Here is a 13,778-nt window from a genome sequence, read left to right as displayed (position 1 = left end):
TACTGAGTACTCAGTGGTTTTTCAGTGCTATGTGGTGCGAAGGCATTTGCAGGGTGTGGTTGCAGAGATTTTCGGCGGTGGGTCAGTTAACAGTCAGTTGCAAGGTGACAATGTTGCTGGTGGCTTGGGTTGGTCATCCACTTGCCTTGCGATCTGCTAGTGAATTTTCAAAATAGAGTTCATAAAATATATTTATTTCTGTTCATGAACTTGTAAAACAAGAAAGTACTCACCTATTAACACCTAGAAAAAAAGGCTAACTGATTTTAAAATTTATTTCTCATTTGTTTTAAAACACGCATTCAGCTTTGGATTTATAAAAAGAAGAGTTTGACAGAGATTCTGTCCCACTCGTTTACATCATCTGTGGATGATATCCGTGCATCTCATAAAGCTCCTCCTTAGACAGGGTCCGTTCCAGATGATCGGGCTCCAGTTGAAAATATCGGGGAAGGATCTTCCATTGGCACATATTAAAATAGTTGTACTCGCCAGACTCCTGGAACCCCTTAAACGAATAGTTGGGATTGTCCAGCTGCCTATTGATCCAGAGGCGTTCTTTCATATGATAGCGCCAGCCACGTTCTGCCAGTTCCGCTGCCACAAGCATCTGCATCATGTCACCCACATATTTGTAGAAGAAAAAAAACAACAGCTCCACCTGCATCTCCTCCGTTTTGGGCTGCTGTAAATTTAACCTTCCAGACAAATGATAGTTGGGTGGCACCTTGTAGTTCATCTCGTGAGGACTCGAGCAGGACCCTTGAAATGGCCCCGTAAAGGTGGAGTGGACACCATTTCCTCCAGCTCCAGCGTTGTGCGGGACATCATTGCCGTATAGCTGGGGCATAAAAAACGGATTACGATGGATAGATTCTAATTTTTTGGCCAGTCCTAACATCCCAAAGGAACCCTCAACGACAGAACCTTGCGACTTGGCATTCATTTTCCACAACCTGTCATAGAGGGGTGATACCATCTCCAATTCGACTCCTCCCAGTGGCATGCCCGTGCTGTTGGTCTTCAGGCTGGAAAAGATTTTAGTATTTTCGAAACCGGGAGGAGGATGGATTCTGGTACTAAGTCGGGACTGCTTCCTGTAGGCTGCACTTAAGGCCCTTTGCCGGACACCTTCGTGTATGAACTGCTTGCTGAAGATCAGGCTCACAGCGCCAGAGGACGAGGGGAGGTATTCATAAAATTGGGGCACGTACTTTACATCCATGGGCTTTTCTTTGCTTTGGTTGCTCTGACTCTCCGGCTGGAAAGTATCGATAGGACCTTTATTTACATTCGTATCGCTGGATAAGGTTATGTCCCTGAATTCGGCCAATTCGTCCAGTGCGGCCAATTCCGCTTGGTCGGCTTCGCTCAGCATGGAAGTCCAATCGTCGGGAACAGAAGAATTCGAAGCAGATGGCAGTGCCGCAGTGCCCGGCAGAGCCGGAAAATCCTCTCGGAAAATGCTGAATTCGGGAGGAGTGAGCTGACGCGGTGGAGGTGAAGGCATCATATCCAACTTGGGCTTATTCTTTACCACATCCACATACAATATTGTGGTCGGCGAAGACTCTGGCGACGATAAAGGTGATTGGTTACGAGGCGAATTCGATGGACTAGGCGACTTATCCTTCTCCTCGTTCTCATCCACAATCCTGCTAAATTGGCGATTCATCGTGTACTCAGGATTTAAAAATATTTATAAAACAGCTTATTCTGAAATATTTAATAAATACGAGTAAATAGCACACGTTAAGGAAGACGCTTTGCAATACTTTCGGTCGAAATGACATTTAAGTAAACGCTTCCCAACACTGTTCGACATACAACTGTGATTGCAAAGTTGATAGCTTCATTGTTTTGATATCGATTGGACGGACTTTGATTTTTTGTAACAAAGATTATTTGCTTTCACGGATTCTTCAATATTTAAACTTTAACTTGTTAAAGTCAACCAAACAGTGTTCAAGTGCAAAATCAAAGCCAAACCTGAAACTGATAAATTAATGTCTGAAATTGTGTGGGTGCCACGGAAATTGCCATAAAGCAATTTAAAAGCCACAGTCATAAATTCAACTAAATTCACCTGCAGCTGGCTTGGAAAACTAGAAAAAAACATTAAAATAAGGAAAAAAAAATGTAAAAATAAGACGCACAAAAACGACTCATCTATAAAAGAAGAAAAAGAAACTGGTTGGGGAGTATAACCCATTAACTTAAAATGACACCCGACTAACATAAATCTCGTTCTTTGGTCAGGCAAATGTGTCTGGGAATTGACAAAAGAAAGGCCGCTAAAGGAGCACCTAAGAAGACCGCGACGAGGAGGTGGAAGAAGATCAGGCTAATAGCCCAAGTGCTCCTGCCCACAAAAAGTTGAAGAGCATATGGTCATTTGCCTGCCGCAAATCAACGAACTTGTCCAGCGGCCACAAAAGTCACAACACTCGCGGAATCAGGTGCACGGCTCCCACTGCATCTTACCTATGCTCCGCAAATTAAGCTCAAATAATATAAAAATACAATAACGTAGAGTCCCAGCCGCTGGCCAAGAAAAATGATACACATAAGCACGGCCAAGTGCAGGATCGGCATACCAAAAACTAAAGAGTTTGGAAAGGTTTTAGACCGAGTAAGGAATACTCTTTAAATTCATACGAAAAAATACTTTAAAAAGGTTAAATTTGTCTTTGATCCATATATTCAAATTCATATATTTATAAGTTTATATTTCCTGATCCAAAATGTACTCATAATACCCCCTCAATAGAGTAATGTTAAGCATCCAGATCCCAGGACTGCGACTAACGAAGCCAAGCGCAGCCATCACGAACTGCAGGCAGAAGCTGCTCCGGCCACATAAACTTCAATAAATCATACTCATGTTGCCGGGGACAGCGACAAAAGCTGCCTGCTCCGCTCCACAAAGCGCAGACCACTTGGCCACGATACTCATGGCAGTTGGCCAAGAGATGGGTCAGGCCAATTGCGAAGCCATTAAATCGACAATGCCAGGTCCAGGGCCAGGGCCATGGCCATGGCCAAGGCAAGTGGAGTCTCTAGGCCACGAAGCTGATCGCCGAGAGGTGTCACCTGGTGGTGATCTTAAATTGGATTTTGCCTTTCATTTGATTGCGAAATACTCATTTTATATATTTCCAGAATATTACCCTCCCGCACTTGAAGTGTCACGTGGTCATTCCTTGAGCTAAGCCTCCTAGATTACCTGTACCATTTATTCTTTGTACAGAAAAGTACGATGGTGGGCAAAATATCACTTTATGTAAAACAAACCTAATTATATCCATATTTAAAGTAGGTCGAAAACAAAGATATAAAAATGTTTTAACAAAAGCAATAGTATAATAATCTCCAGAGTATATTGCCAATAATGAGTGCTCGTTTTAACAGCCCAAAAACTAGACCCATTCTTGTAGACTCCACTGTTTATTTGCAGAGTGAGAAAACTGCACTTGGGATCGGGACCTGTTGGCCACCATCAAGGCGTGTATTATGGAAATTAGCATCGGCTTAAGTGACGCCCCATTCCTTGGCACAAATGACCCAGCTCCAAGATGCGCCCGGTGCGTGCCGCCATCTCGCCTAATGACCAGCGGGAGCAGCACTTGTAGTTGCCATCTAAGACATCACTAAGCACCGAAAGCAGCTCTGGGAGCATTCGCCCCACAGCCCGGTGAGTTTTACGAGCTCATTGGAACTGCTGCCAAGGCACGGGAAGACCTGAAACATATAACATGTGTACATATTCTCCACCTCAGTGGGCTTAGTGGCAGGCGGGCCATTAGCCAAAGCGTTCAACATAATGGCCATATGTTTATGAGGTTCTTGGCAGTCTTTAAAAATTAGCCACAATAGGCGTAGATCACTCTTGGGACTAAGCTCGTCTTTGTGGGCGTTCGTTTAGTCAAGTTTATTTTTTATTTTTTTTTGTAATTTACGAGAAACAAGTTGTAGTGCAATACTAAACTCTTAAAGTTGCATAGTTCGTAGAAGGGATTTAATATATTATAATCAGGAATAATCCATGGATGAAAGAGCTTTAAGGATGAAGCATTTGTTTCAGCTCCAGGGAATAACGCTAACATTCAAATGAAAGCATTTAAAAAATGAATTACCTTGAAAATTAAATAATTAAATCACATTCCTTTTCCTGCACCATTTGCATCAGTAATTAGGATTGCCTCTACCTAAATCCTTGGCTTCCGTTATGAGCCAGCCATGGGCAAACAAATTATGAGCCATCATAAACATTGGCATGCTGTTGCTCTTGTTGGTCCGACGACAATTGGCATTTGCAATCAGAGCAGCCAAGGCAACACAGCCACCACCAGGAGCAACTGCAGCACGCACTGCCGGCAAGTGAATGGCAGGCGGCAATGGCCACGACAGGTAGTCCCCATTGGGAGCTGGGACTAACTTTAAGCCAACGTAGGTGGGCATACTGGACACTTGGAATGCAGAGGGTATAAGGCGGCGAGCGCTCACTAACTGGCCAAGTGTCAAACTTGCCAAATTGAAAACGAAGTTACGATGCAATCGCCGATTTGTTTATGCTGCCGTTTTGAACCGAACGCAATTATATTTATTTTTATTTTTGCACGTTATTTCTTTATTTTTTTTTTTTATTATTTTTACTGTAGATTTTAAATTTAATGAAATATTACGCGCACGTGTCAGCGGAGCGATAAAATTTATTTACGCAGCATTGCGGGTCAAGTGAAAGCACATTTTTCTGCAGGCCTTCGGACCTTCAAATTGAATTTACGCTGGGATTTCGGGGCGAGTGGCGAATTAAAAATCGAAACCGAAATCGAAATGTAAACCTGACTTAAAAATGGGCGTAGGGCAGTCGCATTGACACGCGGCCATATTTTAAATGTCAACAGGCTGGGGGAGATCGGATCGGATGGAATGGGATTGGGATTGAATGGGATGGGATGAGATGCGATGCTGCGGGATCCCCATTCCGATACAGATACCGATCCAGTAAAAAGCCAAGGATGGGGGCAATACGCCTTGTCCCTGCCCAGGCACATCAGAAATTCAATAAAATACCATTAAATTACAAAATGAAGACAATTCATTTTTCTTGTTTTCCTTATTTTCGCGATTCCCTTCGATGCGATTGCATTTTGTTTCTTTAAGCAGGAGCATTTACTGTCGCTTTGCGGTTATAAGCAATAAAGTATTAAAATCCTCTGGCTTATAAATGTTGAAAGCGACATTTATCGTAATATTTTATGAAATCAGTGAATATTCGGTGAACGTTGCAACTTCCATTGCAACTAACTTGTTGCCGCATGGAAAATTGACTTGCTGGGCATTCGGGTTCTATTGTCCGGCCATAAAACCGGAATGATGGATGTTAGTTGGTCGGCTGCTGAATCCGCAATTGAGGCTTAATTTATCTTGATGTACTTGGTGGTCTCAGTGGGTTGACAAGGTCAAAGATTATAGTTTCGATTCGCTGTTGATATATGACAATTGTTTGTGTTCAATGACCTGAATGGTCTTGTATAGAGACATATTTTAAAGGTTTTTTTTACTGGGTATCTTTAAAATGCTTACAGGTAAAGTAGCTTATTAACTTTGCTAATAAAAAATATTCTAAATATTAAGCAACAAATTCAAATAACGAAAAGATATTTGTTTTATTTTACAGAGCATCCCAAAGTAATTACACCAAATCCTGCAGGGATCATAATTTCAGCCATAATCGAATACCAGTGCTGGGGAAAAGGAAAGGAATCGGGCCAAGAGTAATGGCCAAGGGTTGGCCAGGGCACCGCCCATCATATACTACCGAATCGAATCCGGTGCAATTTTTCTTATTGCCTTCAACTTTGCACTGCCAAAAATACATATTATACGGCTTACAAAGAAAAAAAAAACAAGTCAGAAAATGAAAATACTACGAGCCAGGCGCACTTTCAATTAATCAAGGAAATTAATTAAGGCCCGCTGGATGGATGGTGGTGCAAGCCCCCGGTTCAGTGACCAGCCAGCGGGCAGCACGCTCGACGATTGCAACATAATTTTCATTTGGCTCAGCATGCGTTTCATCGTCGCGGTTATCATTTGGACATTTGGACTGGTCTGGTACTGTGACTGTTACTGGTATACGGAGCCGGGATTCGGACTGGAGCTGGGCCTCAGCCTGGTCAATTAGCACGCATGTAGCACACCGTGCGCTAGTGGGGCGATAATTAAACGCAGGTCGCTGGAGTTCAGTTGCCAATTCGCTGGTGACAATTGGCCACGATTTATGCACTGAACAGATTGCGCAACATTTTCCAAATAAATTTCCTCGCCTAATCGCGCACCACAAATGCTACATGCTGCGCTCGGCTGCCTGGGTTAATGGGTAATCGGAGTAGTCCACTAAACCTCCGAATGGTAGTAGCTCAGCACGATCATCAGGTCTGCAGACACATCTATGAAGAATCGAACGGAAAATGAAGTATGTAGTGGAAAATAGGGTTATTGTTTAAAGAATTCACTTACAGCCAATTGCGAAGAATGCATAGCCGATCAAAAATGAGTCACTCAGACCGATTCCAGCGATTATCATGTGACTGGACATTTCGAGGATCAGTCCACAAAGACACGTTACCAGGTGGACGGGCAGCAAATTAGGATTTTCCTGAAATGTTCATGTTAGTTATATTCAGGCTTAAAGCATTATTAACTAAGCTCATCGATTTAAAAGCTATCTCTTACCCGATAAACGGCAGTCAAAAGAACTATTTCCGACAGTACATTCCAGATGGTGGAAATAATACGCATGATCTTAATTTCTCCACAAAACTTAGTATTATAAATAGTGCATATTGAGTCAATTATGATAATAACAAGTCCAGAATATGCAATAGTAAGGGCACCGCTTCGTAAACTAAAACAAAGGAAAAACCTTCTAAATAATGGCATCCTGAAATCGATGAATATCGGTTAGCTATTTGATTTTTGTAACTACGTGACACCCACCTGACAATTTCACCGTCTTTTTGCTGTAAAATTGCCCGAACTCCATTTCTGTTGTCAGATATTCAAATTTCCTTAAAGCATTTCACAATTTTGCTATAAATATCCTCTTGTCCAATAATGTGCAAAAAATAAAATTAAAGAGACAAGTAACCAAGAAACAAGTAAAGTGTACATATTGAGGTTTGTTTTATATTTTTTGAAAATGTTTGACAAACTTTGGGAAGCCGCTTATTGTATCAAAAATCGAGCGAAAGACATTGTTTTAAAATATAAGTTAAAAGTCAATTTAAAATGTAAATAAAATTTAAAATGTTAATGATAGTGCTATGCATTATGGTTAGTTTCAGGGACTTTTTGAAAAAAACAAACAAAAAGGTAATGCCATACTCTACGCTGATCTTCTAAAAAATTAAATATTGTTTCTTTTCTTTACCAATCAAAATCCAACACTTTCATCCTTACATTTTTTATATCCAGTTCAATGTAGTCCGGCTTTTTAAATTTGTATAAACATTTTTATCAAAATTAATAGTTTTACAAACAAGACCAGTATTATGAGGCCTTTCGAGCCAGCCCGCAATAAGCGCCATGTACCCCTCTCACCAGAACTCATCCAGGACATAATGGCGCACGGAAATGAGTTCCAATCAGAAGCCGATAATCATTCAAAGGTTGAATATGTGGGCGATAGTAGGGAGGCTGAACGTGCAGTGGCATCCACTTCCGCCCAACCCCGTCCTTTGGAGATCAGGCGATGCACTGATGGATTGGCCGAAGGACCCATTGTGGTGACTCCAACAGTTCCAGTGAATCTTTTCGTTAAATCCAAGCCAGAGCCAGAAAAGAAAGAAACAGTTGCTGAAGAGCCGAAGATGGATGTTAAGGAATCCATGGTTGAGCTGTGGGCCAGGGAACCGACGGCTAAGAAACTAGCCGAAAGAGTTAGGCTAACCTTTGCCCCAAATCAAAGAGCAGTTAAGGTATCGTCTAGCGTAATTTTAGACAGGCTGGAGACTCGTTTGGAAACTTTGGATAAAGGAATCCACGATTTGCAGTCCTGGGTTCCAATCCTGATCAATCAGAATAAGATGCTCATAGAAAGTAAGTTCCCGGCAGTTATCCGTTCAAAATCCACCATATCCGCCGATTCACCCGAAGAGTCGTCCTCTACAGAGCTGGATCAAAGTAGTAATCAGATGGTGAGAGAACTCGATCACTCCAGTTCTTTCTTGTGTGACATGAAGATGCACCTCGTCAATATGATCGTCGTGCCCAGATCCCGCACATCGCTGCTTCTTAACCAGCGAAATAATTTCGTCTCTCGTTTAAGCGTATACCGAGATGATTGGCGGAATCAACATACGGAGGAGGATTGGGATCGAGATATGAGGGCGGCTGCCTTCCTCAAATGTACTACGACCACGACTGGGGTCACTTGGCGCTCCAAGAATGTGCGGCGTCAGTGAAAGTAAAAGATTTCTATATTTGCCTCAAAACGTATTGAGAAATTGTGCTTGTCATATGGGGGAACCCGAAGGGGTCTCTGGAATTTTTCGGGAAAAGCTTTTAGCTGGGACATCTTGTCTGCGGTTAGGGCTAAAACAAAAGCCGTGTTTTTCCATGGCACAGTTTTTCCATAGCTATTCGTCGAAACGTTTGTCATGTGTGAGCTTTCTTTTGGGTCATCTCCATGGTTAAGCGGGTTTGATCCCAGTTATCAGAAGGTTCTTTGTAAACTTTTAAGCGCTCATGGAAAAATTCTAAAAAAAAAATTAAAGCAAAAATACAATTTTTAATCCATGAAATGAAAACAATTTCAACATTTATTTCTCTTTGTGTTGCACTTTTACCCATTTGACAGCAATTTCCCTGACATTGCATGTCGATCAGGCGAATATCCCGCATTCTCCCCCTGCCAACATTTGCCAATTTAGGCTTGAAAGTAATGATTTTTATTACTGCAGCGGCAACATTGAAAACTTCCCCATCTGGAGTCACTTCGTCATGTTCGTGGTGAGGCGATAACCGCGGGCTCTTTGCATTTTGGCCAAATATTAGCACACAATTCGATTTTGCATGCCAACCTCAACCTTCTCTTCCATCTGCTCCAAGGAGGGAGGAGGGTCCCAAGGGGAACAACCAGTCAATTTCCACGAGTGCAAGTGGCGAGTTTTCCATGACACTCCATGATCTCTCCACTGTCCTCCGGCAGCTGTGCGCTTTTCGCTTTCACCTGTTTGCCTGAGTTATGTAAAAATCCACTGTCAAATTAATGGTGATTTATATATGCGGCTTAATGGGCACTTGGCATGGGATGCGGGTACTCCGTTTACGGAGATCATGAATATAGTGTGAATGTGCTGAATAGATTGGCCTTAAGCTGTTGCTGTGGGTGCCTTATTTTTGGATAAACCACAAAAGGACAGCATAATAACAGTTTCCGAATCAATGGTGAAAGGTTAGAATTAGTTATTATTTATGCTAGGCAATAACTTTACTTTCAATATTCTGAACTTTAGTTTTTTTCTTACTATTTTAAATTAAGTTCCCAGAGGCTCCAGTCACTCACCTCCTGGGCACAGAGCCTACTCTCAATAATTCCCTGTAATGCAAGGTCAGAATCGACCTGAAACAACACCCAACAAGTGGTCCCGCTTAATCCGTCGTTTAGTTGGACATCCGCGGAATGTTAAACTTATGCACTTAGCGATAATCCAAGTCAAACAAAATGCCTACAAGTGGTCAGACTTGGGCTGACGGAGCATGTCGGGGGCAATTACTTGGACCTGGTGTGTCCAGCAGTGACTGATGATGGTACCCAGACATTGTCGCAGGCGTCGCGACAAAATGCCACCGCACTCAAACCCAAGATCCATGGACGCGTCTCACGAGTGGTGACAATAAAAGTGCAAGGCAATTTGCGAATGCGTCTCTAATTGAGCCCACTGTAGAGACAATTGGTAGATAAATTATACACAGTGCAAAATTTGAGTGAAAAATACTTACTTAATTTTTTATAAGGAAGATAGCTATTATTCAATTGATAATATCAAATTTAGAAATATGTAAAAAAGGATTAAAAGATTAAATTGGTAAATTTGCATTCAAATTTTGGAAAATTTTTTCCAAAATGGTATATACAATAACTTTTCTTGATTTTCCAAAATTAATCCTCCAGCTGCTTTTGCCCATGCAAATTAGCAGCGACGTTTTTAGAAAGGAGTTCGCGATGTCATGGCTTTGATTTAGTCAGACCCATAAAGGCTCTACTTCTTTTGGCTAGCCTGCCAGGTGACAATCAGCTGGTATATTTTTACTCGAAATTATTTCTTTAATTTTGCTCACACATGAGAGCGGAAAAGCCGGGGAGATTTTCGCAGGGGCAGGAGAGGTTGGACCTAGTGCGATCGGAATTTCATTTAGAAAGTTGCACTGGGAAGTCGATGTGGTGGTGGGGTTTAATTTGCATTTGCCAACTCTGAACGACATTTGGCCAGCGGGGGAAAGAAGAAGGAGGAACTGAAACCGAAGCCCAGACAGGCGACATTCTTCTCCATTCACTTTTGCTTAGGGCCAAACAAAGAGCCGTTTTAGCCACAATTGGGTCATTTAATAATACTCGTAATCGTAATGTGGGGAACTCCCCCAACCGCTTTGCTCACGATTTCCTATTCTAATTCTGTCAATCATCCACTGCAACCGTTTTACTTTTTCCCCCTCAGTTGATCTCGTGCTCTATTTGATCTTGATTTTGATCTTTAACTTGTCTTGACGCATATTTGATTTTGCCACACCCACCCGCCGCGTCTCCTCCATTTTCTCTGCCTTTTCATTCCAGCGAAATGCTTTCTACTCTGCACTGATTGTCTTTGTCTCGGCTGAAACGCTTGGCTTTAATGGTTTTTGATTGATTATCGCGTGCCTTGGGTGCTCCAATCTCTGTGGGTGCTCTACTCTGGGCCCTCTCCAGCTCGATCTGAAAGATTCAGCTATGGCTTTCAGCTCCAGGTGGTGTCGCTTGGCCCACGATCGAATCTCTTCTTTTGTTGGCTTTCATTTGAAGTCTGCTTAATTAGCCCGATATGTGTGCCTGCCTTGTTGACTCCCTGCACGTGCTGTGATCAACCTCCTGCTCCTCATCTCCGCCCATATACCAAATACGTTATAATGTGATGTCAGTTCCTGGTATGAAAACCACTTGGGCTGCCATGAGTGGGCACATCGAATCGATTGTTGAAGTTCAAAGTTGAAACTTGTTGTACAAGGTGGAGCAGATGGGGTAAACTACGTGACGCATAATGCATGAGAGATGGAAGGTAAATTGCTTTCGAGGAAGTTGTCCTAGATTAAATTGATTAAGCAAAGAATATTTGTTGATTTTATGTCAAACCTGACTCTAATTAAAGGAATATTATTTCCAAAACAAGTACATTTCATTGAAATGTCTCAGTTTCTACTCTTTATCAGTACATCCTATAAATTTAACATGGAAAACTAAAAGTAAATATCCAAAGATTACTATAAGTTAATCTGCAATCCTCTCTAAACCCTAAACCGAAATAATTTTCCATTAAAATCATAGATAACCTGGCTGCTATATTACTTTTCCTGGCCTGTCTCAACTTTCCACTCATTATGAATGTAAGTTGACTATTTTGGCCCGCAGTTCATCGATAGCTGCATCTCGATTGCGGCCATCAAAATGACTCCGACTTCCCCGACTCGCCATCTCATCACAATAATGTCCTCCTAGTCGGTGAAATCAAATCTCGGCGAATGCGCTGTCAAAATGTTATTCAACCACAGAGAGTTGGTGGCGGTGGAGATATATAAAAGGGGTTACCCAACTACATACTACATATGTCAACACCGAGAACTTGAAACCCACTGAAGACCCACTGGACCCAAAGCCAAGGAGCAGGAGCTAAAGCTTAAGTTGCATTTGCCTCTAAAAGCATTTTGTATTCTAATTAGATTGTCAGCGGCACGACAACAACCTCATTTTGGCTCACAAAATGCCTTTTCACATTTGCATTAGCGCCAACGTGAGGAGAGAAGACAAAAATCTACATAAACTTTGGACAGTTTGTCGGGTGTACACTGAGAAAAATATTTAAGTGATATAAAAGCCTTAATATTCTTATTTTTACTTAGTATACTATATCTGCTATCTATTTAATTATATATTTTGTAATATGCATAGATTCTATCTCTAACAAAATATAAATGGAACTTTTTAGTACCATTCTTTGCTCAGTGCCATGTAGTAGGAGTTTTGCAGTTTGAAGTTCATTAACATGCACAGGTTAATTACCGTTGTTGTTGGCCGCTCGAGGAAATGAGCCATTAGAGGAGGGGATTGCCAGAGACGATGGAGCGCCGCAGTAGCCAAAACCCGACGATAAAACTGGCTAAAAGCATACATAAAAAGACACATGTTAAGTGTGTGTGTGGTTGTTTGTGTATATTAGGGCCTTATTTTGCAGCGGGGGAAGGACTGTGACAAATGCTTAAGTTCGAGGAGGAGGACGTGCCTGTGGCCACTGCGCTTTTCTGGCCAACATGCAAAATGTTGCACTGATAAGAGACACAAAGCCAAGGAGTCATCCCGTTTGCCGTTTGCAGTTTGCAGTTGGCCAACTGCAGCGGTAAATGAGCATCCCGGGCACGATCATTAAAACAAAAGCGGCAGTCGAGAAGCCATCACTGACAAGCCATGACCAAGAGCAATGGCCAACAAAAAAGGTGGAGGTTTTTAATGAAGTTTAAGACATTTAGATACCTGGTAGTTAGAACTCTAGTACCACTATAAAAAGGTTACAAAAAATGTACTTAAACTAACCCATATTTCCTAGACCAAATAGTATCTCCAAAAAGTATGCAATGATATTTTGATATTGCATTTTGGGACAATTATTGCTAGCTATCTAGTGTTAAGTCTACAATATAACTGTGCAACTTTTTAACAGATCAAAAATGAAAATAAAATCACTTAGGTATTTATTTTTATCACCTTAATATGTTAAGAGAAATTAAAAAGGCAAATAATTCATTAATGTCGCTAAATAGTATATACCCCCATAGTCTCTCTTACTAAAGGGTATTCTAAACAAATACAACAGTAGAACAGCAGGCAGCTACCAAGTTTCTGCCTTCTGGTGTTGGATTGCCTTAAACGATCCGCGTGAATAACTAATTTCAATGGAGTCTGTGCCAGTGCCACCGCTCGCCTTTCAACATTTATCACCCACCATCGGCGCAGAAGCCCCAAGACCCATCCAGAAGCTATGCTCCAAGCTCTAGGAGAGCCCTAATCCCAAAAGACAATGGGACAGTTCATTTATTTTTTTCGCTCCTTTGCCACTTTTTGTCCGCCTGCCCGAACAGACAATAAAAAGTTAGAGCCCGACTGCGTAGGACATGCTAAAAACGCATCGAGCCAGAGGATTGGTCTTAATGAGCAGAAATGGTACCAGCAAAAAGAAGCTACCAAGCTGAAGTGTGGTCTAGATAAAGTTCCTGAAACCGCGATTCAGGTGAGGAACAAGTGAGCTTGGATCTTATGTTAAAGCGCGAGGTTCTAAAAAAGTTATAAAAGCTGGGGATAAACAAAGATGTTGGTATTAAGATTAATAGATTTTCTGAAGGGCCTAAAGGTACTCTAAAAAAAGAACTTCGTGTATTAAATTGATTGATAATTCAATAAATATTTATTTTTCTTTCAAGAATTTCACATATTGTTGTTCTTGCTTAATAGTATTTAAATATAGTAA

At 41.6% G+C, this 13,778-nt stretch overlaps 3 protein-coding genes across 3 annotated transcripts; 1 reads left to right on the top strand and 2 right to left on the bottom strand.

The window, feature by feature from the left end:
• Positions 1–254: 254 nt before the first annotated feature.
• On the bottom strand, positions 255–1,676 carry LOC108105127 (probable NOT transcription complex subunit VIP2). The gene has a single exon (XM_017211560.2). The coding sequence runs from the start codon at positions 1,673–1,675 to the stop codon at positions 356–358; it is 1,320 nt and encodes a 439-aa protein (XP_017067049.2). The 5' UTR covers position 1,676; the 3' UTR covers positions 255–355.
• Positions 1,677–5,653: 3,977 nt separating this feature from the next.
• Positions 5,654–7,222, bottom strand: LOC108105139. The gene is made up of 4 exons (XM_017211572.2): positions 7,006–7,222; positions 6,742–6,949; positions 6,526–6,664; positions 5,654–6,455 (listed from the first exon to the last, which is right to left on the bottom strand). The coding sequence occupies exons 2-4, from the start codon at positions 6,946–6,948 to the stop codon at positions 6,403–6,405; spliced, it is 399 nt and encodes a 132-aa protein (XP_017067061.1). The 5' UTR covers position 6,949; positions 7,006–7,222; the 3' UTR covers positions 5,654–6,402.
• A 188-nt stretch (positions 7,223–7,410) lies between these two features.
• LOC108105138 lies at positions 7,411–8,505 on the top strand. The gene has a single exon (XM_017211571.2). It carries the CDS (start codon positions 7,560–7,562, stop codon positions 8,469–8,471), a length of 912 nt encoding a protein of 303 aa, XP_017067060.2. The 5' UTR covers positions 7,411–7,559; the 3' UTR covers positions 8,472–8,505.
• Positions 8,506–13,778: the final 5,273 nt, after the last annotated feature.

The sequence above is a fragment of the Drosophila eugracilis genome, unplaced genomic scaffold (genome assembly GCF_018153835.1).
Source record: "Drosophila eugracilis isolate 14026-0451.02 unplaced genomic scaffold, ASM1815383v1 contig_423, whole genome shotgun sequence".
NCBI classification, from domain to species: domain Eukaryota; kingdom Metazoa; phylum Arthropoda; class Insecta; order Diptera; family Drosophilidae; genus Drosophila; species Drosophila eugracilis.
Note: the sequence above shows the minus strand (reverse complement) of the source record. Positions and strands in the feature narration are given on the sequence as shown.

Excerpts from the sequence above, each read along its gene's own strand:
- LOC108105127 (XM_017211560.2), bottom strand. The coding sequence starts at position 1,675 with ATGAATCGCCAATTTAGCAGGATTGTGGATGAGAACGAGGAGAAGGAT.
- LOC108105139 (XM_017211572.2), bottom strand. The coding sequence starts at position 6,948 with ATGCCATTATTTAGAAGGTTTTTCCTTTGTTTTAGTTTACGAAGCGGT. Across the intron at positions 6,665-6,741 it reads TTTTGACTGCCGTTTATCGG|GAAAATCCTAATTTGCTGCC; the intron begins GTAAGAGATAGC and ends TGAACATTTCAG. Across the intron at positions 6,456-6,525 it reads TGCATTCTTCGCAATTGGCT|ATGTGTCTGCAGACCTGATG; the intron begins GTAAGTGAATTC and ends GATTCTTCATAG.
- LOC108105138 (XM_017211571.2), top strand. The coding sequence starts at position 7,560 with ATGAGGCCTTTCGAGCCAGCCCGCAATAAGCGCCATGTACCCCTCTCA.